The sequence below is a fragment of the Aethalodelphis obliquidens genome, unplaced genomic scaffold (assembly GCF_003676395.1).
Source record: "Aethalodelphis obliquidens isolate GAN/ISIS:26980383/991018 unplaced genomic scaffold, ASM367639v1 scaffold8, whole genome shotgun sequence".
NCBI classification, from domain to species: domain Eukaryota; kingdom Metazoa; phylum Chordata; class Mammalia; order Artiodactyla; family Delphinidae; genus Aethalodelphis; species Aethalodelphis obliquidens.
Window position 1 is genome coordinate 2,859,474 of NW_020837952.1, and position 24,733 is coordinate 2,884,206.

Genomic DNA, 24,733 nt, shown 5'->3' on the forward strand with positions numbered 1-24,733 from the left:
CTTCTTGCTAGTATACTTGCATTGTTGGTTAAGTGAGTATAAGGATTAATGCAATGAATCTGTTAAAAAAGTAAGAAACCTTAGGTTTGCCCTAAGGTGGTAATTGAGTCCGTCAATGCTTGTAGGTTCTCTCTGAGAGATATAAGGCTTATTCTTTAATATGTTAGTCTGTCTAGAGAGATCCATCACATTAATTTTATTGCTTTAGCCCTGCACTAAAGTAAATTGCCTTAGGTTTTCTAAGTAATTAACTTACTACTGAAGGTGGGTTGTTTACTGCTAAATCACCAATAGAATTAAATGTAAAATTCTTATGGTGATGATGCTGAACTGCATTATAGTCCCCGAATTGTGCCTAGTATAATCGTGGGAATGACAGAGATCTTTTTAGATGTGTGCATCCTTCTGAATAAGTTAATTTTCTTTAGGCCATTAAATGGTTTGATGTATTGTGTCCATGCTAAATGTCATATATAAATCTATCACTTAGTGGCATTGAAAGCGTTAGTCTCCTCTTATTCCTCTGTATTGAATGTCATTATGTATTATAGGTAGCCCTGGTTTACCCCAACAATGATCCAGTCATGTTTATGGTGGCTTTTTATGGATGTCTCCTGGCCGAAGTGATTCCAGTGCCTATAGAGGTACCTCTTACCAGAAAGGTAACATTGCTAAATTTAAGAGAAGGGTAGCCTGATGCGACATGGCAGGCATTGGGTTCTTGGATCAGTTGACTCAGTTACAACATTAAAAAATAGTCTGACCACTTTCTTAAGTACTTAGCTTCACTTTATAAAAACATGAAAGTTGTAGAAAATTTATTTATGAGTATTTATAAGTTTCATGAAAATAACCTGTTTTCAACCGAGATAGAATTTTTCTAGTGTTTATATATCACGTAAAAGTTATGGGGACATACTTGACTTTTCAACGATTACCATTTATAAAGAGTACCACTCGGGAATTCCCTGGCGGTCCAGTGGTTAAGACTCGGGCTTTCAGTGCCGTGGACCCGGGTTCAATCCCTGGTCGAGGAACCCACAAGCCACGTGGTACAGCCAACAACAACAACAAAAAGTACCACTCTCGGGACTTCCCTGGTGGTGCACTGGTTAAGATTTTGCCTTCCAGTGTAGGGGGTGTGGGTTTGATCCCTGGTCGGGGAGCCAAGGTTCCACATGCCTTGGGGCCAAAAAAAAACAAAACATAAAACAGAAGCGATATTGTAACAAATTCAATAAAGACTTTAAAAATGGTCCACATCAAAAAAAATCTTAAAAAAAGAAGTACCACTCTTGCTTCAGAGACTATAGATAATCCACATTTACAATAGGTGAAACCTTTCTGTGAAGGGATTTCCCTTAACTGTATCATAACATCTAGGGCCTCCATTAAGTCGAAGGGCGATGCAGTGATGTTGTGTTACTACTCTGGGGTACAGAATTTACTTTGACCACACATCCGTCCTACTAAAATAAGCATATGTGGCAGATGTCAAAGTTTAACTGAATGATCTCTCCATGAGCTGTTTGACCCTAATTTTCTTGTGCAGTTTATTATTGGGAGTTGATGGTGAAGACAAATATGGTAGAGACTATGGATTTATAAGAAAAAAATTATTTTCTGAAAGGAATAAAAAACTGGGTAGCATCCCTGAAACTCTGGTTGATGGGTATAGTATCTTTAGATTGGTCAGGAAATCATAGGGTTGTTCTTAAATTATTAAGTTGGCAATGTTTATGTGGCTTCATAATGATACTTTTAAGATGAAATTTTAATGGAAATGCTTTAGGCTATCTCTTTTGGTTTCTTCCTCAGCTATTGCTGTAAGGCTTAAATCTACCCCCTTTAAAATAGAATAATAAGGAGTATGTGGACCTGGGTATAACCGTCCATTCACTTTCATTGTAGATTTGTACATTTGATGTCCATTTACATTATTTATTTTGTTCTGACCTGAATTGCTTTGCTTTTGGATTTGGAGGTATGGCTAGGTCAAGACAACTTAACCATGTTCACTTTTATTTCATTTCCTGAGATTAATCTAAGAGAGGAGTGTTGCTGACCGTTCACTAAAATGGTTGCATTGGGCTGGTGGAATTCATCGTTAGCAATGTCAGATTAATAAAATGGGATTTGCACTCAGGAAGTCACTGTGTTGTAGAAATTATTTGGAAGAACATATTGTCACTGGATTTTGACAATTGCCAGATATCAGGGGGTTCCACGAATGTGTCACACAAGTGCCAGAGTGTTACTAAGTGTCAGGTTTGGGCCTTCAGTATGCTCACGTTCACTCCCCTGCCTTGCTCATTATCTTTTCTCCACAGGATGCTGGAGGGCAGCAGATTGGCTTCTTGCTGGGAAGCTGTGGTATTGCCTTAGCTCTTACCAGTGAAGTTTGTCTAAAGGGATTGCCAAAAACCCAGAATGGAGAAATTGTACAGTTTAAAGGTTAGTAATATTTGTACCTGAATTATCATTTAAAAATTAAAGCTGAGTGCTTTAATTAGTGTTTTAATTTAATAATAGCTAAGTACTTAACATATATTTTCTTATTTAATTCTCACAATCTTATGAAGTAGGTACCATTATTATCCCCATTTTACAGGTGAGGAAAGTAAGACACAAAGAGGTTAAGTAAGTTGCCCAAAGTCACAGCTAATATATGGCAGAGCAGCGATTTGAACCCAGATCTGTCTGATTCCACAACCCACACCCTTAACCTTTATGCTGATGGTTGGAAAAGCTACCACTCTGTTCACTAAAGCTAAATGCTACATGTAGAGACAGAGGATAGACCCTATCCTCAGTGGACTTCCACTGCCAAATGGACCTCCCAGTTGTTGAGGTAATGTCAAGGCCTGGAATTAGCATGTGGAACGATGGTACTTTCGAAAGAAGGTACAATTGTCTGGTGATTTATCACTAAACACTAATAAAGATATTTTACTGGTTATAAAATGACCTTGATTTGGTCTCTTGATATTTAAAATGACCAATTCATTGTGAACTCCTTTCCTGATGGCTTAGGCAATTCAATTTTTATTTTGGGTTTGATTTAGGTTGGCCCCGGCTCAAATGGGTTGTAACAGATTCCAAGTACCTTTCAAAGCCACCTAAAGACTGGCAACCCCACATCTCACCTGCTGGTACAGAACCAGCATACATTGAGGTAAGTCCTGAGACTAGGATGTACATTCTGACTTTTCCTTTGGCTTCAATTGCTGTCCCACAAAATTTAAAACTAATTTTTTGTAGTGTTAATGTTAGTAGATCCTCCTGGTTTGTTAGATTTCCATCTTTTGGCTTGTAAAATGCCTTATAGTGGCCCTTCTATTCTAATTATTTTGAACATAAATACATATTCAAGAGAAAGACAACAAAGAAATTGATCCTTGTCATATAAGAAAGTTACAAAAGACTTAGAGAAGTTCAGAGGTTTAAGAAATGCTTTACTGGCAGAGATATTTTTCTGCTGCTTTGGGGATGGGAGTGGTGGGGGGTGATGGGAAGCAAGAGACTGGAGAATTGAGGAGGACAAATAGCTGTGCTTTAAAAGAACAAATTTAGGGCTTCCCTGGTGGCGTAGTGGTTGAGAGTCCGCCTGCCGATGCAGGGGACACGGGTTCGTGCCCCGGTCTGGGAAGATCCCACATGCCGCGGAGCGGCTGGGCCCGTGAGCCATGGCCGCTGAGACTGCGCGTCCAGAGCCTGTGCTCTGCAACGGGAGAGGCCACAGCAGTGAGAGGCCCGCATACCGAAAAAAAAAAAAAAAGAACAAATTTAACAGATAAAGAGCAAGAAGAAACAGATGGCTAGAGGGTTTGGTATTGAATGTTAGTGTAGGAACTTGACTGATTGATAACATAATTCAGTTGAGGGATTAAGTCCTACTGCATACCAGGCACCAGGCCAAGTGCTTTATTTTTTTTTATTTTTACTTTTTTAAAATTTATTTATTTTTGGCTGTGTTGGGTCTTCGTTGCTGCGCGTGGGCTTTCTCTAGTTGCGGCGAGCAGGGGCTCCTCTTTGTTGCAGTGTGCGGGCTTCTCATTGCAGTGGCTTCTCTTGTTGCGGAGCACGGGCTCTAGGCACACAGGCTTCAGTAGTTGCAGCACACGGGCTCAGTAGTTGTGGCTCGCAGGCTCTAGAGCACAGGCTCAGTAGTTGTAGCGCACAGGGCTTAGTTGCTCCGCGGCACGTGGAATCTTCCCAGACCAGGGCTCCAACCCGTGTCCCCTGCATTGGCAGGCGGATTCTAAACCTGCACCACCAGGGAAGCCCAGGCCAAGTGCTTTATATGCATTATCTCAGTCAGTCCTCACAAGTACCCTGTGAGGTGGGGGGCTGTTATTAAACCTGCTTAGTACCTGAGGAGACTAAGACTTTAACTTGAGTAACCAACCAAAGTTTGTCTAAAACCTTTGACTTGAAGTTGACAGAGCTCGGACTCAAACTCATACCTGATTCACTCTCAAAGCTATGCCCTTGAGTACTCTGCATCTTGCTTGAGACATATTAGTAAATGCTCACCAACTGTTTGCTAAATTAATGAATAAACATCCATAAATTTTAAAAAAAAGTTTGGGGAAAAAAATCCACCCAACTTGAGCCCTGTAGTGATAACTTTGGCTATAGAAGGGAAGAGAGTGGGCAGTAGCTTTGAGGCAACGTGGATCGAAGGAGGATTGCTTTTAAAGATGGAAGGGATCTGGGTACATTTAAATGACAGACAAGTAAACAGGCGATTAAAATACCACATTTAGCAGTCAGCTCTCAATCCATATCATCTCCCAGTGATGACATGGTTCACCCCTTCATCCCCCTTAAAACTGCTCACTGGCTTCCCTGACTACTGACTGACCACTCCTTTTCACTCTTCTTTATTGGTTCTTCCTAAAAGGTAAAGTGCCCTTCATTCTGTGGCCCCTGCTTAGCTCTCTGACCTCATGTAGAACTACTGTCCTCTACATTTCTATGCTTCTGCTATTCTGAATTAACTTGCAGTTTTCACTTGGGACCCTCTTATTACCCACAGGACATTGCTAGTGAGTTTCAAGTATCCTGTGGGTAATAAGGAGCTTTTAAAGGGTTGTCAGCAGAAGAGTGACAAGAATAAATATGTTGTTAAAAGATTTATCTGTTTGGTGGAGTTAAGAAGGGAAATGGGGAGCTTTCACAGTTATCCAGGTGAGCCCAAGTTCATGGTGATGGGGATGGAGAAAAGTGGTTGGATGGAATTGAGATACAGTAAGAAATAGAAGAGACAGGACTTAGTGACTAACTCTGGAGAGGGCAGAGGCAAGAAAGACACTTGGGTTTCTGACTTGGGCAGCTGGATAGATGATGGATGGCATCCTTCGCTAAGACAGGAAGTACAGCAAGAAAAGTTTTCATGGGCGAAAGGTAGAGGGGTGGTGTTGGCTGCGTTTCACAGGAGTACGGGTCATTCGAGGGGAAGGGTTGACCCTCTGAGTCTGGATCTCTGGAGAGAGGTCTGGACTGGAAGTAGAGAATTGGGAGTCATCAGGAATGTGGTACCCTGATGAATTAAAGTGAAAAGAGAAGAGGAAGAACAGAACGTTCAGGGAATGCCAACATTCAAGGGATGGGCAGAGAAAGTGGAGGGAAAGGACAGAGAGAGAGAATATTGAATAGGAAGGGGAGTATCACAAAAGCCAAGGAAGGAGAAAGTGTCAAGAAAGGAGGTGTCAGGGGTGGGATGGGGAGGGTGGGAGGGAGGGAGACGCAACAGGGAAGACATATGGGAACATATGTTTATGTATGACTGATTCACTTTATTATAAAGCAGAAACTAACACACCATTGTAAAGCAATTATACCCCAATAAAGATGTTAAAAAATAAATAAATAAATAAAATAAAATAAAATACTAAAAAAAAAAAAAAGAAGAAGTGAGATACACTATGCCATATTAAACTTTTGACTAACTTTAATTTTTATGAAAGTGATAATCTGTAATAAAATTACTAAGGCATTTCTGAGATGGAATTAGAAAACCTTTAAAATGTGGATAGGCTTGAATTCGTGTATCAGTACTCTCATTGCAAAGGACTGCTGAATATGCACATATTCTATTAAATAAAAGTAAATAACATTTTGAAGCAAAAAAAAAAAAAAAGAAAGGAGGTGTCACATATTACAGAAAGGTCTGATAAAGTAACGTATGCAATATGTGCTTTTGATTTAACAATAAAAATGTGACTGATCTTGGTAAAAAGCAACTTGAATGGAGCATCGAGGTAAAAGCAAAATTATAGCTGATTGATTTGGAGGAGTGAATAGGCCATTTCCCAGCCTCCCCTCCCAGCTGGGAGCTGCTGATAGACAGGGACCACACTTGCACACCTTTAGCCCTTGCTCTTGCCGTGTATTTGATACTGTGCTTCTGTTAACACGGCTGAAGTCACATGTTTGTTTTAGCTTCTTTAGCAGCCACTTCACACTGACGACTAATTAAACTTTTAAGAATTTTTCACACATACTTTCGCTGAGCTTTGACATTACCCAGTCCTATCTTTGTGTGATTAGAGTTTGGGGCCCAAGTGCGTAGCCTCAGATATTTATATGAAATGTTAAATTCAGCCCATCGTCATGGCTTTTCGGGGTTTCGTTTTTGAATTCTAATTTTGTCATTTGAAATAACCCATTTTGTTGTTTCTTGTGTTTTTGTTTTTGTGTTTTTTTTTCTAGTATAAAACAAGCAAAGAAGGGAGTGTAATGGGAGTTACAGTGTCCCGCCTTGCAATGCTGTCTCACTGCCAAGCTCTGTCGCAGGCCTGCAATTATTCTGAAGGTCAGACTTCACCCCGTGACTGCCTGCACTGTGAGCTCAGATCTGTGTGACTTCGCGCAGAGCGCTCGGCGGCTGGACTCCAGTTAATGACCGCATTCAGAGGGAAATGTTCTAAGACACATTCTTGGCTTGCTTTCTTCTTTTTCACAAATATGCTGTGATTTAAAGAAGCTAGAATTCTGGGCAAACCAAATATGTAAAGCATGATTTCTAGAGTGCAGAAATAGAAAACTAATTAAAACCATGTGCTTATTAGCCGCGGAATGTCAGGTACCTCCATCTCCCCATGCGTTAGAGCTGCCACCAGCTGTATGGAGTTAGAGTCAAAGAAATTCTGCTACCAAAAAACACAAATTAAAACACAAAAATGTATTCTGGGTTGTTGGACTTTAGATGTGTTGATATATATTGTGTAATGACTATTCCCCTTAGAATGTTCTTCACAATATTAATTTTTTTAGTGTTTTATTTTCCTTTCATAGAATGAAACAAGTTAATACATGCTCATTATAGCAGCATTACAGAGCTGCATTCTTGTCTGGTTAAAAATATATATGTGTGTGTAATGAAATCAAAATGCCAACAAATGCAGTTGATTATTATATAATACATTCATATAATGGGTTATACGCTGAGGTATTAAAACTCATGTTCTTGAATATTAAAGATTGTTTCAGTATATCATTAAGTGGAAACAAATTAGATACAGAGCAGTATGTACCAATTTTGTTAGTCAAGTATCTGTCTCTATATAAGCATTATAAGTATATAAGCTTAGAATTATATGTGCATGTATGTAGATATAATATATAGATATATACATACACCAACATTTTTTGTTTTCTCTAGGAAGTATAATTTTTTACATATGCTTGTGAAACTTCCAAAGTTTCTAAAACAAACATGTGTTCCTTATATAATTAGGAAAAAATTATTATCTCGAAGACAGTGCCAAAGTCAAGGAATTCCAAACTCATTGTTTCTTCTGTGACCACGTCACCCTGTGATCAGTCCCCCAGCCAATTTGAGGGTACCCTCAAGTAATTAGAAGACCCTGAGAACTTTTAGTGGTTTCTTTAAAAGTACCAAATCAGTTGTTTAATAGAGGCAAGTGATATAATTTTGCTACTTAACACTAAAGATGATTTCCTTGTGTTTTTTCCAATTTTTTTCTATTTTAGGGGAAACAGTAGTAAATGTTTTAGACTTTAAGAAGGATGCGGGGCTGTGGCATGGCATGTTTGCGGTAAGCTACACAGAATCGAGGCCTTTAGTGTAAATTGTGCTTATGATTCAGGTCACTGTGTGTGCTGTGTAACCACAGCATCACTCAGTGCTTGTTTGAAATGTAAGCCCCTAAAAGATCAGTAGTATTTTCCAGGGGAATTTGGTTTTGTGATACGAATGGTAATTTTTTTAAAGGAGAATGTAATTCTGTTTTTTCTTCATTGTGTGGTTGGGTATACCTTTCACATAATAGTATATAGGAGAACTTAGGATCAAAAATCCTTTAAATATCTGCTATGATGACTCAAAGCTTAAAAATTTCTACAAATGGCTATATGTTTATTTATAATTTTCAAAAAACTATGAGAGTCACCTCTTCTCTTTTCTGAAGAAAAGATTACTTAAATATATCTGGAACTTTGCAACTGTGTTTAATAATATCTAACCTTTCCATTGGACAAAATGTCTTGAATGAGTCCATGCTGCAATGAAAGAGTAGAATAACAAGGTAGATGAGACTGCTTTCCATAATAGAGGAACAGGTACCATCCTAAGGGAGTTAGAAAAAGGTGACTTCCTCCCAGCTGTGGCCTCAATTTTTATGGAAGAGGTGACAGTTGAGTTGGACTAAAAAATGGGTAAGATGTAGCCATACAGAGATGTTTGGGGGGTGGAAGTAGAAGGGGGGACATTTCAAGTGGGAAAAGCTACATATGGAGCATGCTGATTAGGAGGGGAGAGAGGAGAGATACAGTATCCTACAGTTGAAAGAACCTTTGAGAGTATCTCATCACACATGGCAGGAGTCAGAGAAAGAGTAGGAAATGAAGCATGGGGAAGAGGAGCGGTTTCCCTTTTCTCCCAGGACCCCTCAAATTAGTAAAAAAAAAAAAAACCCTTATTCCTTGAGCATACATGCTTTCTTGCTCTTTTCTAAAGTCCTTCCCATTTTCTTTTTTTTTTTATCAGCGGTTAAGAAACCCTTGTGAGGAGTTAGAGGGAATCTTCTCTCTCTGATACACAGAGCAAGATAGGGACACGTGTGAAGAATTAGTTATACGCACCATTCTTTCCCTGAAATCCAAAAGTTTGTCACCATAGCTAGAAACTTGGGGGAGGGAGGAAAAAGAGGTTTACAGTGGTATTTTGGTATCTTTGGGCCACTTGGCTGGTGAACAAAATGGCTAGTCTAAGTACCAAGACTTAACTACTCTGTCAGGCTGGGTCTCTGTGGGGACAGGGGGTCCTGGGTATGTTCGGTCTGGGTGGCAGGAGAGACACCAAATTGCATGACCCCCTTAGGTTACTCAGCTTTATCTACCCCAACACCTAACGGGTCTGGGCAGGACCTCCGGTAAGCGACAGGGAAACGTTGATTTCTTGCTTTGTAAGACCCAGCCCTTGCTGGTATGTGGCAAGCATAAACATGATGAAAGCGCTCAGAGGGTTAGAGAGCAGTTTGGCAGTTCTCTGTTCAGTGGTAAAGGCACACATCCTATGACTCAGCAGTACAAATTTTCTGTACCTACCCTAGAGACACACTTACACACGTGCCAGGGAAATGAGTATAAATATGTTCCTTGAAACATTGTTTGTAATTGCAAAAAAAAATCTGTCAATAATAGGGAAATGCCCAAATAAATTGTGGTACAGTCATACTATAGAATACTATGCAGCAGGTCCAAAAAATTGTATAGATCTCTTATACTGATGTACATAGATTTAGCGCTAGAACAATTTAAGTGAAAAAAAAGCAAGTTGGGGCTTCCCTGGTGGCACAGTGGTTGAGAGTCCACCTGCCAATGCAGGGGACGCAGGTTCGTGCCCCGGTCCAGGAGGATCCCACATGCCATGGAGCAGCTGGGCCCGTGAGCCATAGACGCTGAGCCTGTGCGTCCGGAGCCTGTGCTCCGCGACAGGAGGGGCCACAACAGTGAGAGGCCCACGTACCACAAAAAAAAAAAAAAGCAAGTTGTAGATATATGTATAGTATGATGCCTTTTATGTTTCTCTGGGGATGAATATATATGTAAATACATGGGAAAAAGACTGGAAGGATCCATGGCAGATTCATAACAATGATTATCTCTGAGGAGGAAAGAAGGGAACCAGGTTTGAGAATAGGTAGCAAAGGAGGCTTCAACCTTATAGTTAATATTTTCAATTTTTTTCAAAGAGCATGTGTTTGAGTATTGTATGGTTAAAATTGTTAACAAAATATCAGTTCAGTTTTAAAATGCTAAGTATGTATTAGGTATTGATTACTTTTTATCTTTCTTTGCTTTTCAGAATGTAATGAATAAGATGCATACAATTAGTGTACCCTACTCTGTTATGAAGACTTGCCCTCTCTCTTGGGTCCAAAGAGTACATGCCCACAAAGGTAGTTACACACAGCATCTAAGCTTTGATTACGTGACTGTTGGCAATTTCAGGGATTTTCAAATTGCTCTTCTAACGACATAATTCTATGCCTTGGTGCCTTGACAGGTTTTAGAGTTTGGTTATTAAAAAATCAGATATGTTGTCTAGTTCATCTCAGTTGATGTCCATTCTTAAGAATTGTGCCTGAATCCGGGCCCTGAATTAGATTTATTGGGTGCTTTGGTGTTCGAAGCTTCCTTGGCTAGGATACAAGGCCTGCCTGCAGGTCACAGTGAGCGAGGCAGTCGTGTGTCCAGTCAGTTGCCACTGCCTCAGAGCACCTGGAACAATTTCTTTGAAACCGTTTTTATTTTTCTCTAAGTGAAAATCATGATTCCTAAAATAAGTAAAAATGTTTTTATTATAATATATTAATATCTACCAAATTTAACATGTGTGTATTGACTGTATCTCTTTTGCATTTATAGCCAAGGTTGCTTTAGTAAAATGCCGAGACTTGCACTGGGCTATGATGGCACATCGGGACCAACGAGATGTGAGCTTGAGCTCCCTCCGCATGTTGATTGTGACTGACGGAGCTAATCCCTGTGAGTGTTTCTAGAGTGTCAGTCTGGGAATATCCTTTCCTTTGGTAGTCTGAGGTCTTCATCCCCTTTCTGTAAGCATTTTTTTTTTTTATATATCTGTATTGAGAGATACTTCACATACCATAAAACTTGCCCATTTAAAGTACCCTTCAATGGGGGACTTCCCTGGAGGTCCGGTGGTTAAGAATTTGCCTTCCAGTGCAGGGGGTGTGGGTTCGATCCCTGGTCGGGGAGCTAAGATCCCACATGCCTCCTGGCCAAAAAACTAAAACATAAAACAACAGAAGCAATATTGTAGCAAATTCAATAAAGACTTTAAAAATGGTCCACATCAGAAAAAATCTTTTAAAGAATTAAAAAAAATACAGTTCAATGGTTTCAGTATATTCACAGAGTTATACGGCTATCACCATTGACCTGAATTTAGAACATCATCCTCCCCAAAAGAGACCCCATACCCATTAGTAGTCACTCCCCATTTCCCATCCTCTGTGCCCTAGCCCTAGGCAACTGCTAATCTACTCCTTGTCTCTGTATGTTTATCTATTCTGGACATTTCGCATAAATGTAGTCATGCTATATGTGGTCCTTTGTGACTGGCTCCTTTCACTTAGCATGTTTTCAAGGTCCCTCCATGTTGTAGCCTGTGTCTGTACTTTATTCCTTTATATTGCCATATAATATTCTATTGTATAGATATACTGTATTTTATTTAGTCATTCATCATTTGATGGATCTGTAAGCTTTTAAAACCACTCCATGCTCACTCATTTAGGTCCTTTCTCTGTCATGTAACTAAAAAGAACTATGAGAAGGTAACTTGATAGAGCCAAGTGTCTGGACTTTATGTAAATTCCCTGTCACCAAATCTAAGGAGTTTGCGAAAGCTTTTAGAGATCTTACTGTGTTGCCTGCTTTTCCTGACAAGCATAAACATCTTGAGCCTCCACAGGGTAGAATCAGGTAAAGCATTAGATACTACTGTGCTCTTTGTCATCGTGGATTTTTGTCGGTAGTCACAATGATCATCTTGGTATAAAACACAGACCTGGGACTGACCTTAGTAAGAAACAAGTCAGAGAATACATGAACAGGATGGAACTAAGCCAGAGTACTAGTAATGCACTGGCTAAACTGCAGTAGTTACTTCAGGAAGAGTTGCTTGCTTCCGAACTGGCCACCTGTTGCCTGCGGTGCATCTCTGCTATTGATTGGGCAGTTTGGTAGGAGCAGCCTTATTTTAAGTTGTAACTTTCAATAGTGTCACTGACCTTTCATGGGCTAGATGAGCATTTGTTTGTCCTTGAAACCCATCAACCATTTCACAGGCACAGTAAAATATTTGCATGGACTTGATGATGTACAGATGTGTCGGCTTTCTGTTCTTTACCAGTTTCCTGCAATAATGAAAATCATGTTTTCAGTTTTCAAGTTGATCTGTTTCAACTCCTCAGGGTCTGTGTCATCCTGTGATGCCTTCCTGAGTCTGTTCCAAAGCCATGGTCTGAAACCTGAGGCCATCTGTCCGTGTGCTACTTCCGCCGAAGCCATGACTGTCGCAATCCGCAGGTATCGTTCAGAATGTTGGTGCTCTTGATGTATGTTACAACTCTGATCAAATGTGCAGAATGGACCAGGTGATGACAAGGGGTGTGATCTAATTTTCTGCTTCATAATCCTGAAAGTGAAAATGACTTTGTAAAGCAGTTTGAAGCATCTCATTTATTTTTCCCACTCTTGCCCTAAGTGTAACTGGTAAACTGAAATTATACTTTAGTTATTAACATCTCGTATTTGTGAATTAGTTCTTTTTCTGTCTTGTTTTGCCCTTCAGAATCCTTAGTTAGCATCTTAGACTACAAGTAGACTGTTCTTGATTGTAGCTTATATATGCAAAGTACCTATATAGAGAGTACACCCAAGCCAGTATATTCCTTTTATTTATTTATTTTTTAATTGAAGTATAGTTGATTTAGTGTTGTGTCAGTCTCTGCTGTACAGCAAAGTGACTTGGTTATACACATATATCCCTTCTTTTTTTTTTTAATACAGTAGGACCTTGTTGTTTACCCATTCTAAATGTAATAGTTTGCATCTACCAACCCCAAACTCCCAGTCCATCCCGCTCCCTCCCCGTCCCCCTTGCAAGCCAGTATATTCTTAACAACTGATTAAAATTTACTTTTTCCATCTGAATGAAAGTTCACCATGCTTTGCACATGTAAATTAGATTAATTTGGCATGTTTTGGGTAGAGAAAAATGCGGATTTTTGTGTGTATGCTAGCCAGAGGAAATTTCCTTTCCTACATGTTCATACTTTTCTCTTAGTATCATTTTATTTGCCAAATTTCATGAGTTTATTTTGTTTTCAGGCCTGGAGTCCCAGGGGCCCCTTTGCCGGGAAGAGCCATTCTCTCCATGAATGGATTGAGCTATGGGGTAATACGGGTCAATACTGAAGATAAAAATTCAGCACTGACGGTTCAGGATGTGGGACATGTAATGCCCGGGGGTGAGTTCTCAGGGGCATCATTTAGTGTTTCATGAAGATTCGTCTTTAGAGATAGTGGAGCCTGATAAAATATGAGATCCAAAACCAGGAATCCAAAATCTAGTACTAAGTCACTTAATTTCAAAAAGCCTCTCTAAGAGTTAAGCGATTCTAATCATACTTATTTCCGGCAGAAATTGGATGATTTAATTGTGAATGTTTCAGTTACAGTTGTTCACATGGAAAGCTAAGTACTGAGTGATACTAAAGTTGTCCGGTTTTCACTGTAATTGCCAAGACGATGGGCTGGCAGAAAGTTAAGAGTACATTGCTTCCTGCGTGTTTGAATTTGATCTGTGTAAGGGTATTTTAATTTAACCTGTTTCTTTGGACTTTGTAGTCATTTTGAATAAGTCACTGTCTTTAAAAGCTTCGGTCTGCATCTATTGTATGTTTTTATTTGCTGAATTTAAAAAATTCTTTAGTATCGGGTGAAAGGTGGAAATTTCAGATATACCTATGTAGCATCAAGTCTGTTTTTAACATTCCTGTTTGGTATTCTTACTTAATGCCACTCAGTGAATGTAAAACTTTCGTGGGTTCATAAGGATGAGACTGTTTTTTCGAAGGTTTTCCAGACTGTCCCTTGACTATACTTTCTGTACACTAGGAATGATGTGCATTGTGAGACCCGATGGACCTCCCCAACTCTGCAAAACAGATGAAATTGGAGAAATCTGTGTCAGCTCCAGAACAGGAGGCATGATGTACTTTGGGCTTGCTGGTGTGACAAAAAATACATTTGAGGTACATGACGTTAAAGTTTCATGGGGAACGTGTTGCATGAGGTCAGTGTCACTAAGGCAGCTGAGCGGGCTGATGGGAAATAGCACAGCGTAGCTGTTGGGAGTGTGTGCTCCAGAGGTAGACTGCCCGAGGTCCAGCCCTGACTGCCATGCACTAGTTGAGCCGCTTAACCTCTCTGTGCCCCAATTTCCTTCTTTTTAAAATGTGAGTAATGATAGTATCTACCATAGGAACGTTGTGAGAACTAAATGAGTTAATGTTTATAGAGTGCTTAGACCAGTACCTGGCACACAGGAAGCGCCCTTGTTTATCTCTTACATATATGAAGAGTAAGAGGCCTTACAGAAATTCACCCTGGTGAATGTGCCATGGTTTGAGCGTATAAGACCCAAAATTTAGTTCTGAGAGTGCAGTGAGAATGGATCCATCTCTCAAGAGTAGGCTCGAGTTAACCACGCTTGTAAAGACTAATGTAAACCAGAATGCCAGCTCCTAATGAAAAATGAAAACCTGGCTTGTCACGGGGGTAGATTGTTGCCGTTATTCAGTCTTTCAGTGAGAAAAATATTTATTGAGCACCTTCTGCATGTCTGGCACTATTCTCCAAGCTTGTGGTACATCAGGAAACTACATAAAACTCAAATAGCTCATATTTCAGTGGAACTAGCACATCGTTTTTCTGAAGGCAGTTCTGCATGTGAAGCCAAATTGTAATGAAAGTTTGCCTGGTGAGCCTGGAAATCAGAACAGGCGTAATTAATTGTCTGTATTTCCTAACTGGGATTAACCTGCCTCGGGGTACCTTTTAGGGAAAAGAGAACTCCAGTTTATGGGCCATGTCCCCTTCACACTAGACAGGGCTTATATGACCACTGCCAATTTTCAGTCTTTGAGCTTCCCTTTTCTATAACCTAGACTAGTGGTTCTCAGTCTCAATATGGCAGGGCACATCTGTCTACCATCCCATTTGAAAATCAGTGCATGTAATTATGTAATAATAGATGTAAATGGCAGGAGAGTGTTATCTATATGTGTGGTGTGATGTGGTGGCTCAAAAAGGCTCCATCATCTATGTTTATACAGCCTAAAATGGCATAATATATATTATTAAATGTCTATTATTACCACCACCACCACCACCACCACCACCACTATCATCATCACCATCATCATCATCATCATCATCATCATCATCATCACCATCACCACCATCACCATCACCATCACTATCACTACTACATTCTTGACCTACCTTCAAAAGTTGTGACCAATTCATAAACTCTTAAAGCACATGCTTACTGCCATTCTCTTGGTTTACTTTCACAGGTGACTAATTATCTCTGCTGAGTTTTTATACATTTTACTAATTTTATTCTCACCTTATTTCTCTTTTAAGTGCTTGGACTACATATGTTTCCAATATCTGAGTTTTCTTCATTGCATTTTCCTTATATAAATAAGATCTTCAAGCAGTGTTTGAAGATACTAATAATATTTTATTACGTTGCCTCCCCTGGGAGGGCAAGTGCCTAGCTAAAATTCTCAGATTTGTTACTAAGCTGCTAGGTCCATAGTGATGAAGAAATTTTGAAATCTGCAGGATAAATTTAATGACCGTGAAGTACAATAATAATACTAACCAAAAAAGGAGAAGAAAACTGTTGCACTGGTTTTGCAAATTAAAGTTTCTCATATTTTTCTTACTGGATTCTTATATTTAAACCCTGAGAGAATTTTTCAATGTGGTTAACACTTCACTAGAACAAAAGATCTAAAAATGGCTACTTAGAAAATAAAAGTGTATTTTAAAAATAAGCTACTAGTAGGGAATTCCCTGGCGGTCCAGTGGTTAGGACTCCTTGCTTTCACTGCTGAGGGCCCAGGTTCATTCCCTGTTTGGAGAACTAAGATCTCACAAGCCGTGTGGTGCAGCTAGGAGGAAAAAAAAAAAAAAAGCTTCTGGTGAGAAAAACTTTGCAACACATATGAATGCAAAGAGCTAATTTTCCATCGTCATCTCTTACTAGCTATTTGATATGAGGCAAATGAAACTCTGTGCCTTTCTCATCTGTAAAATGAAAATATTCTGTTTCATAGGGTTTTCTTGAGAATTAACTGTATTTACACCCATGCCTGGTACATGATAACCATTTTATAAATGTTAGCTCTTGTTATAGTTGTTCCCTGTGTAAAAAAAGAAATCTTAAAAATTAAAGGGAAAAATCCAATCAAATAGAAATAATAGACAGGAGACATGACTAGGCTATTCATAAAAGTAATACAAATGGCCGGTAAATTAAGGAAAAGAAATTCATCCATGTTAGTAATAAATAAATGCAGCTAAAATAATAGTGGGATTTCTTTTTTTGCCTACCAGATTGGCAAAGTTTAGAAAAATTGATAACATGTAATATTAGCCAGAGTATGGGAAAAACATTCTAATATGGTATTGGTGGAGTGTAAATTGCTATAATAATTTTGTAGGACAGCCTGTTAAAATTGAAAAGACTCATGCCTTTTGTACAAATGCACAGAAACTGAACACAGCAGTATTCAGTAAAGCACTGTTCATATAGTGAAAAATTAGAATGACCTACCTAGCCAGAAAGACTGGTTACATTCTAATAGTGCTGATTCTGATGGTTTCCTGAGTACCGACTCTAGGCCAGGCACTGTGCTTGCATCTACAAATCTATTTATATTCCCTTGATCTTTACCCTAAGCCTGTGATAGGCGTTGAGAGTTCCATTTTATGGCTAAAGAAACTGAGGTATAGAGAAATGCAGGAACCTTCCTAAGGCCCATGTTACTAGTAAGTGGCAAAGACAGACATTGAACTTACATCTGACTCCAAGGGCTATGTTATCTCATTCCCCCATGTGATGGTATATTATAGAACTCTTGTACAAAGAGAGCTAGATTGACTATTACCAACTTGTAAAGGTATCCAAAATATATATACGATACGAAACACATATAATATATGAAAAAGCAAGTTACAAAATAGTATATATAATACGATCCCTTTAAAAAATGCTTAATATGTTACTATGTGAATCTAAAAAAGTCCGGAGAGATAAACAACGAATTATAAATGTTTGTTATGTCTTAAGCAGGTGGGATTACTGGATTCACTATTTTTTATAATTTTAGTTTTCAACAAGCATGTATTACTGTTTTAAATTCTTTTTTTTATTTAAGACTTTTTGAAAATCAAATACTTTTTTTTTTAAGCTAACATTTTCACTTTCTTCCGTCTTTTAGGTGATTCCAGTGAATTCCGCAGGCTCTCCTGTTGGGGATGTACCGTTCATCCGGTCGGGATTACTGGGGTTTGTAGGGCCAGTAAGTGACACTTGCATATTTGTTTTGGTGCATCTGATCCAAATATTTGTACTTTAGTTCACAGAACAAATTCTTATTAGTCCAAGAGTATTACGGGGCCGCTTAACTTACATTTAGAGCAGTTCCTGTAAAAATGTCATAAAATGAGTAATGTTTATTGTTCCAGTTACCCAAATTCATTTTATTCCTTCAAACTAAGACATTATCTTTTATTTTCAAAACTCTTTTCACTTATTCTTCCTATGTTGCATTGATTTGATTAATATATTTCAGTAAGTTAGAAGAGTGCTGAAAAAGTTAACCTTCAATAGCAAAGGGAAGCCATAATAGTGTACAGATCATTTTCATACAGATTATCAGTACTACACCAGGTGTAACAGTAAATTCTCTGAATGAAAACAATTTGTTTTTCAGCAGGTGGTATTTAGAGGCATTGGGTTTACAGAGACAATTAGGATATAAAACCTGTTCTCAAAGAGCTCACAGTTAGTTTCATGAGCCGGTGAGGAAGGCAGAGAGGCAGAGCATGAAGGGCTTTGCATGACATAATGGGAAGTTTGGATTTTATCTTGTAAGTAATAGACCTTCATTATCATAGTTGAGCCCACATACCTCCCTCCATCTTAATTACCTCCTTACCCTCTGTTTTTTCTCCTCATAACAGTTCAAGTTCTATAAGAAAAGATCTAATTTTATTTTATTTCTTCCCCACCATTTATGGGTGACGGTGGGGTTGAGGACATACCTCTAAGAAAATCACTCTCCTAGAAAGAGACATCTGCACCTACTGTCTTGACTTCTTCACTCAGCACCAAGAAATTCTCAGAGACCCAACTCCTTTTAGCTTCCACTCCACTATTGAGGTCCAAGATGGAGCTCCAGCCATCACATCTGCATTCCAGGAAACAGGACAGAAGAAAGGATGTAGCCCTACTATCTCTTAAGAGAAATTCCCTGAAGCTGCTGAGCAACACTTCTACTTACATCTCGTTGTTCTGAACTAGTCACCTGGCCACACATAGCTGCAAGGGAGGCTGAAATGCATGCCCAGCTAGAAATTCTACTACTGTGAAAGAAATGGAAAAATAGATGTTGGAGGACCAGCAGAGACTGTCTTGTTCTCTTTATTCACTTCCACCATAGGACTTTTCAGACTGTGTTGAAAATGGCTGATTTTCTTCTGTCTTCTGGGATGACAGAAGGATGGGCCAGTAGCTTCTTGAGACTAGAGATTATGTCTTACTTACAAAGCCTAGTCAGTGTATGGCATTACATTGTGCTTAGTAAATCAATTAGTGACATTCAAATGGAGATGACTACTGGATAATTCAATATATGTAAATGGTCCAAAAATTTAGGAATTCTATAATGAATGGGAAAAGTTAATTTATTTCAAATGGGTCTGGGAAAATTATTGATAAAAATTATATGAAATAATAATAGAATTATTTATACAGCGATGCTTTGAGGACATTGACAGCAGACTTTCCTGCAGCTCGGTTATTTTTTTGGAAAGGAGAGGCTCCTACAATTCCTTAGACCTTTCTTTATTAACTTAGTTCTAATATTACCAGATGGAAACATTACCCTTATAAATCTGAGACATTTATTCTCACATTAAAACTGTTTTACTCTCTTCCTAATTCCAGTGTTAAATGGTCTAACAATTTTCTCCTCTGCATCCATCCCATGAATAAGTACAGAAGATGAACTAATACATAATCATGACTGGGAAAATGAACTGTGCTCATTTGGCATCCTAGTTGCTTTCTTATAAAATTCCTCCATGGGACTTCCCTGGTGGTGCAGTGGTTAAGACTCCACACTTCCACTGCAAGGCACACAGGTTCAGTCCCTGGTCGGGGAACTACGATCCCAACGTGCCTTGCAGTGCGGCAAAAAAATAAAATAAAATTCCTCCCTAAGAATGAATATGGGGCTTCCCTGGTGGTGCAGTGGTTAAGAATCCACCTGCCAATGCAGGAGACACGGGTTTGAGCCCTGGTCCGGGAACATCCCACACGCCACGGAGCAACTAAGCCCGTGAACCACAGTTACTGAGCCTGCGCTCTGGGGCCCGCGAGCCACAACTACTGAGCCTGTGTGCCTCAACTACTGAAGCTCATACGCCTAGAGCCTGTGCTCCGCAGCAAGAGAAGCCACCCCAGTGAGAAGCCTGCACACTGCAACGGAGAGTAGCCCCCACTCGCTCAACTACAGAAAAGCCCGCGCACAGCAACAAAGACCCAGTGCAGTCAAATATTAATTAATTAATTAATTAATTTAAAAAGAATGAATATGAATGGTTTCCCTTCTTATATACTATTAAGACCGCATTAATTGTAAGATGCCATACTATTAAGACCGCATTAATTGTAAGATGCCACTGATTCTGAGATGTCGAGATGTGAAACACTTTTTTAGAATCCATAAAATACGATATTTTCTTTCCTACAGTTTTTATGAGATTTATTTCAAGGCAGGAAGTAAAATGTCTGTTTTGCTATTTAAATTATGTAAATCATTGTTACCTTTCAGGGCAGCTTGGTTTTCGTGGTTGGAAAAATGGATGGGTTACTGATGGTTAGTGGTCGAAGACATAATGCTGATGACATTGTTGCTACTGGATTGGCTGTTGAATCAATAAAGACTGTTTATAGAGGAAGGTGAGTAGTACAGAGTTCAAAGGTCAGCACTTCTGGTGGAATCTAAAGATACCTCTGTAGGGTGATTTGAGTTGTATTCTGTAGATGCTGTAGATTAGGTTGTTTTTGATTAAGTGTAGCAGAAACCAGGCTTTGAATATTTATCTTAAAATGTCTGGTTCTTTGGCTGTAATTGAGGGGCTGTAACCATATCCTGTATTTCAGGTTTTAATTACTACTGTTTGTTGAATCCTGAAGACTGAGGAGAGATTTCTGAAACACTGAACTTCCTACATTCCTTCAATACAGAAGTCACCCCATTCAGTCTAATTGAGATAGATGCTACTCTGTAGGAGTTTACATCTAAGAATTGTTCCCTTACTTGACTCTAAATTATTACCATTTTAATGTAGAGATTGACATAGTACATAAGCGCTAATTTCAAATTCCATGGATGAAGTCGACTAGATATCCTCTTTTCTTTGCTTATTAACTCAAGAAAAGATATTTGGCATATATTTGAGTAATTGATGTCCTGTTCAGTAGTTTTCAGTCATGGATATATGTCTTTAAAGCAATCCTGGTGTCCCTTAGTTTTTGAAGCAGTAGAAAAATTAAACCACTAGAGAACCAGTTCCTGAAATGTATAGTTTTTTGTAATGGTGTGGCTTCCTGTGAGATGTAAACTCCATGGGGTACTGGACCTTCTGTCTTTGGTCACAGTCACATCCCCAGCACTCAGCACAGCGCCTGGCACGCAGTAGGTGTTCATTAACTATGTGTGGATGAAAGGAAAGAAGGAAGGGAGGTGGTCAGGCTTGCTGGCGTTCTCAGCCCTCCAGTGCCTTCCCGTTATTTCACACATTCATTCAGCAAGCGTTTATTGGGTGCCAACTGTGTGCCACTGTTCTGGATGCTCAGGGTGTGGCAGTGAACAGCACAGGCCACGTCTCTGCCCGCGGGAACTCACATTCTCATTGGGGGAAGAGCAGGTAACCACATAGGGAAACAGATACTAGGTGAGCTGGTGATGAGTGCTGTGCAGGAAGGACACGCGGGGTGGTGGTGCCTGCGGGTTATACGGGAAGTCTGGGAGTGCCTCACTAGCAGGGGGACGTTTGAGCCGAGACCTCACTCAGAGCAACCCCTCCCCCCGCCTCCAGGTCCTCCGTGACCACCTGGGCGGGTCTGACCTCTCCCCACCACTCTCTGCTTCACCACCCTGCTCCAGGCACACTGACCTTCTTGCTGTTCCTCAAACCTGCCAAGCTCGTTCCTACCTCAGAACCTTTTCGCTTTCCGTTCCTTCTGCCCGGAAACCTCTTCCTCCAGATCTCCGTGCGGCTCGCGTCCTCACCTCATTCAGGTCTCTGCTCCAATGTCCGCTCCTCAGGGAGGCGCTGCCCGCCCCCCCACCACCCCCCGACCCACACACTGCTCCGCCCCCGCCCTGCCTTGGTCCCCCGGTGTGTAGCGCGACGTGATTGTTCTGTCTCTGACATGCAAGCTCCACAAAGACAGGGACTTCAGCTTATTTATCGCTACGTCCCAACATTCACGACAGTGGCGCTTAGTACGCGTTTTTTGAGTCCTCGTTTTGATGGTAATGATTGTGACGTTTTCTTTTCTAAACTACTCCTTCCTGGGCAGTGCGGTGGGGATGTGTCCTCTCTGTAATTCCAACTGAGCAAAGCAAATAGGACTGGTTGTGAAGGGAGTCCTGATGTGTTTGATCTGTCTCTCTTAGAATTGCTGTGTTTTCTGTGTCTGTATTTTATGATGAGCGCATCGTGGTGGTTGCGGAACAAAGACCTGACGCTTCCGAGGAAGATAGTTTCCAGTGGATGAGCCGTGTGCTACAGGTGAGCGCACCTGGGGTCTCTGTCGGGGAGGTTGACTTTGCTGTCAAAGGCAGCAGAAGCCACTGCTGAAGCATTTTCTTCAGTGGACCAGTTATGTTGCCTTTTTTTTTTCCTGCCAGTAGCTACTCAAATATTCCAGCTACTGTTAGCAAAAGCAGATAGTACCACACCTCCTTGTGTACCACAAAGTATTTTTCTGCTCAGGTTGCCAAAAACAATTGAATTTGACCTGCCTCAGCAAGTTCTTTCACTCTTTTGTGCCTGAGTGTTAACTACCCATGAACGTTTTAACTGTCCAAATGTGGAACACATCTTTGACATAATCAGTCCCCATGTCAACAGCTGCAGTCTTACTGCATGCTACAAGTGGTGCCTAGAGTGTGAGGAATCCAATATGAGCTGCTGTTCTTCCTTTGAAGGAGCTTTACTGTGGAGTTAGAGATCTAGGTGAAGTAAACCACTAGGGAAGGAGGAAGATATGGGCTCAGTATAAGGGAAATGTTTCTAGGGGAGCAGGCTAGAATGATGAAGAGAGCCTAGTATTCGTTTAGAATCATACTTTGAATCCCAGCTCCACTACCTACCACATAAGTGCCTTTAGGCAGCTTACTTAACCTCACTGAGTTTATTTTCTCGTCTGTAAAGTGGGGATAAAATTATCTATATTACAGAGCTATTGGAAGGTTAATTGATGGTAATTACATAATGAATTGAAATATTTAGTGCCTGCCTTCAGTACAAGATGATGGCGATCATTATTAATATAAAAAAGAACAATCATAAGCATATCTCCAATGAGGAGTTTATCTTAAATAACATTCCCTTTCCCCTCGGTCCCCTCACTCTGCTCTATTTTATGCTTAGTATTTATCAGCATATAAGTGTCTTCATATGTATTGTTTTCTACATCCACTATAATAGAAGACCGTGAAAGCCAAGAGTTACTCTCTCTTGTTCCTGTTAGTCCAGAACCAGATGGCTATGCCAGCACATCATCAGAGTAGGCTCAGCAAATATTTGTTGGATAAATGGATGGTCCAGAGAAAGCATGGACTGTCCTTACCATTCAACTTATATGTATTGGGATTGTTCCCAGTGTCTATAACTTGTCTGCTTGGGGCATTTGGATTTATTTATTGCCAGTTAGTAGTAATGTTGTAGAAATGTTGTAGGCATGAGATGAGTGATGGCACTAGATGACTTTTAAGATTCTTCCTATCTGCAGGGTCTGTGATTCGGAATTATCAGTTGGTATAGCATAGGCTGTTTATAGTGCAAAAATCAGAGAAAGGAAAGAGAATACTGAAGATAGACTAGATAGAAAAAACTGTGAAGAAAGTGGGACTGGGTGATCTCTGAAAGACGGTTAGTAATCAGACCCGCAAAGAGAATTTTTTTATACTGTTCATATTTTCAAACACACTGCTTATTTCATTCAGAAAGAACTTTGGGGGATAGTGGTAGAATCTTGTGGTGAATTATGTATTTTTTCCAGTTACAGGAAGCAAATTTCCCAGGTTGTTATTTTTCCCTGGAAAGCAACTATAGGAATTAAATGCAGTGCTAAACTTACTAATCCAAATTTTTGTTAAAGTCATTTGGGGTCTGATTTGGGTGTGAAATAAGAAGGCATTATCTTATATGTAGCTTCTCTGCTTGGGGTACTTGGATCCATAGTAGAACCTTAAGAACTCCATGTGTTCTGGTAGGTTAGAGCCCAGAGGTTGTTTAATTCCAGGTCAGTGTATGATATAAACTAAACACCTAACTCAACACCTTCTAAGGAACGTCGTCAGTGGATGACTTACCAGGTGGCATATTTTCAGTGAGGAATCCAAGCTACACATGATACATTTGCTAACTTCCTGTATATTCTAAGATACTCAAGACTTAGGAACTGTTACAGACTTCCCATTTCCTAGTTATCTCTGTTGGTTAGTGGATTAGTCTGAAGAATATGCTTTCAAGTTTATTCCTCTGCCCTTTTAAGTCATTTTAATAAAAGGCCTTGTCTGTCTTTTATGACTCTTGGTCCATTCGTCTTCTCAGGCTGGATCTCCTTTTCAGTAAGATTTGTGGGTAGTACAAAAGAACCCTCTCAACTGGCATGTTTAGAAATGGTATTGATGGTTGGTCAGTTAGTTTTCAAAGGTGATTGAAGCAGAAAACCATAACAATGAGAAATTCTTCAAGTATTAAATTTTAACACAAAACATAACAAGTGTGCCTTTTATTTGACGCAGAGGCGTGTGAGTGTGAGTTACACCAGTTTGAGCTCCAGGTCAGCTTACTTCCATAAACTACGTCCAAAAGCATTGGTTTCTGGTTTCATTTCCCTTAAGTTAGACTAGAACATGAATATTTGAACAGAAACTTACGTTTTAGAATTAACTTGCCCATTCCTATCAACAGTAGGAGTTCACCTCTAATGAGTCTTTAAAAAGCATAACTCTACCTATGTTGCATTCATATTTTATCAGTGGATATAATAGTTAATTATCTGAGCACAGTAACAAGAACAGCAGCTGTAAAAGGTATAGAAGCAGGCACAGCTGACACTCAG

At 39.8% G+C, this 24,733-nt stretch overlaps 1 protein-coding gene across 5 annotated transcripts in view; it reads left to right on the forward strand.

The window, feature by feature from the left end:
• The window catches only part of DIP2B (DIP2 acetate--CoA ligase B (putative)), a 236,316-nt gene that overhangs the window by 178,727 nt on the left and 32,856 nt on the right, over positions 1 to 24,733 (forward strand). For all 5 annotated transcript variants that reach the window (XM_027106260.1, XM_027106264.1, XM_027106262.1 and 2 more), the window contains 13 exons: positions 552 to 662; positions 2,331 to 2,454; positions 3,066 to 3,175; positions 6,718 to 6,820; positions 8,002 to 8,066; positions 10,337 to 10,430; positions 10,900 to 11,019; positions 12,474 to 12,588; positions 13,393 to 13,532; positions 14,182 to 14,318; positions 17,583 to 17,663; positions 20,202 to 20,329; positions 22,056 to 22,170. In XM_027106260.1, the coding sequence (XP_026962061.1) occupies positions 552 to 662; positions 2,331 to 2,454; positions 3,066 to 3,175; positions 6,718 to 6,820; positions 8,002 to 8,066; positions 10,337 to 10,430; positions 10,900 to 11,019; positions 12,474 to 12,588; positions 13,393 to 13,532; positions 14,182 to 14,318; positions 17,583 to 17,663; positions 20,202 to 20,329; positions 22,056 to 22,170 (1,443 nt within the window). The remainder of the gene's footprint in view (positions 1 to 551; positions 663 to 2,330; positions 2,455 to 3,065; positions 3,176 to 6,717; positions 6,821 to 8,001; positions 8,067 to 10,336; positions 10,431 to 10,899; positions 11,020 to 12,473; positions 12,589 to 13,392; positions 13,533 to 14,181; positions 14,319 to 17,582; positions 17,664 to 20,201; positions 20,330 to 22,055; positions 22,171 to 24,733) is intronic.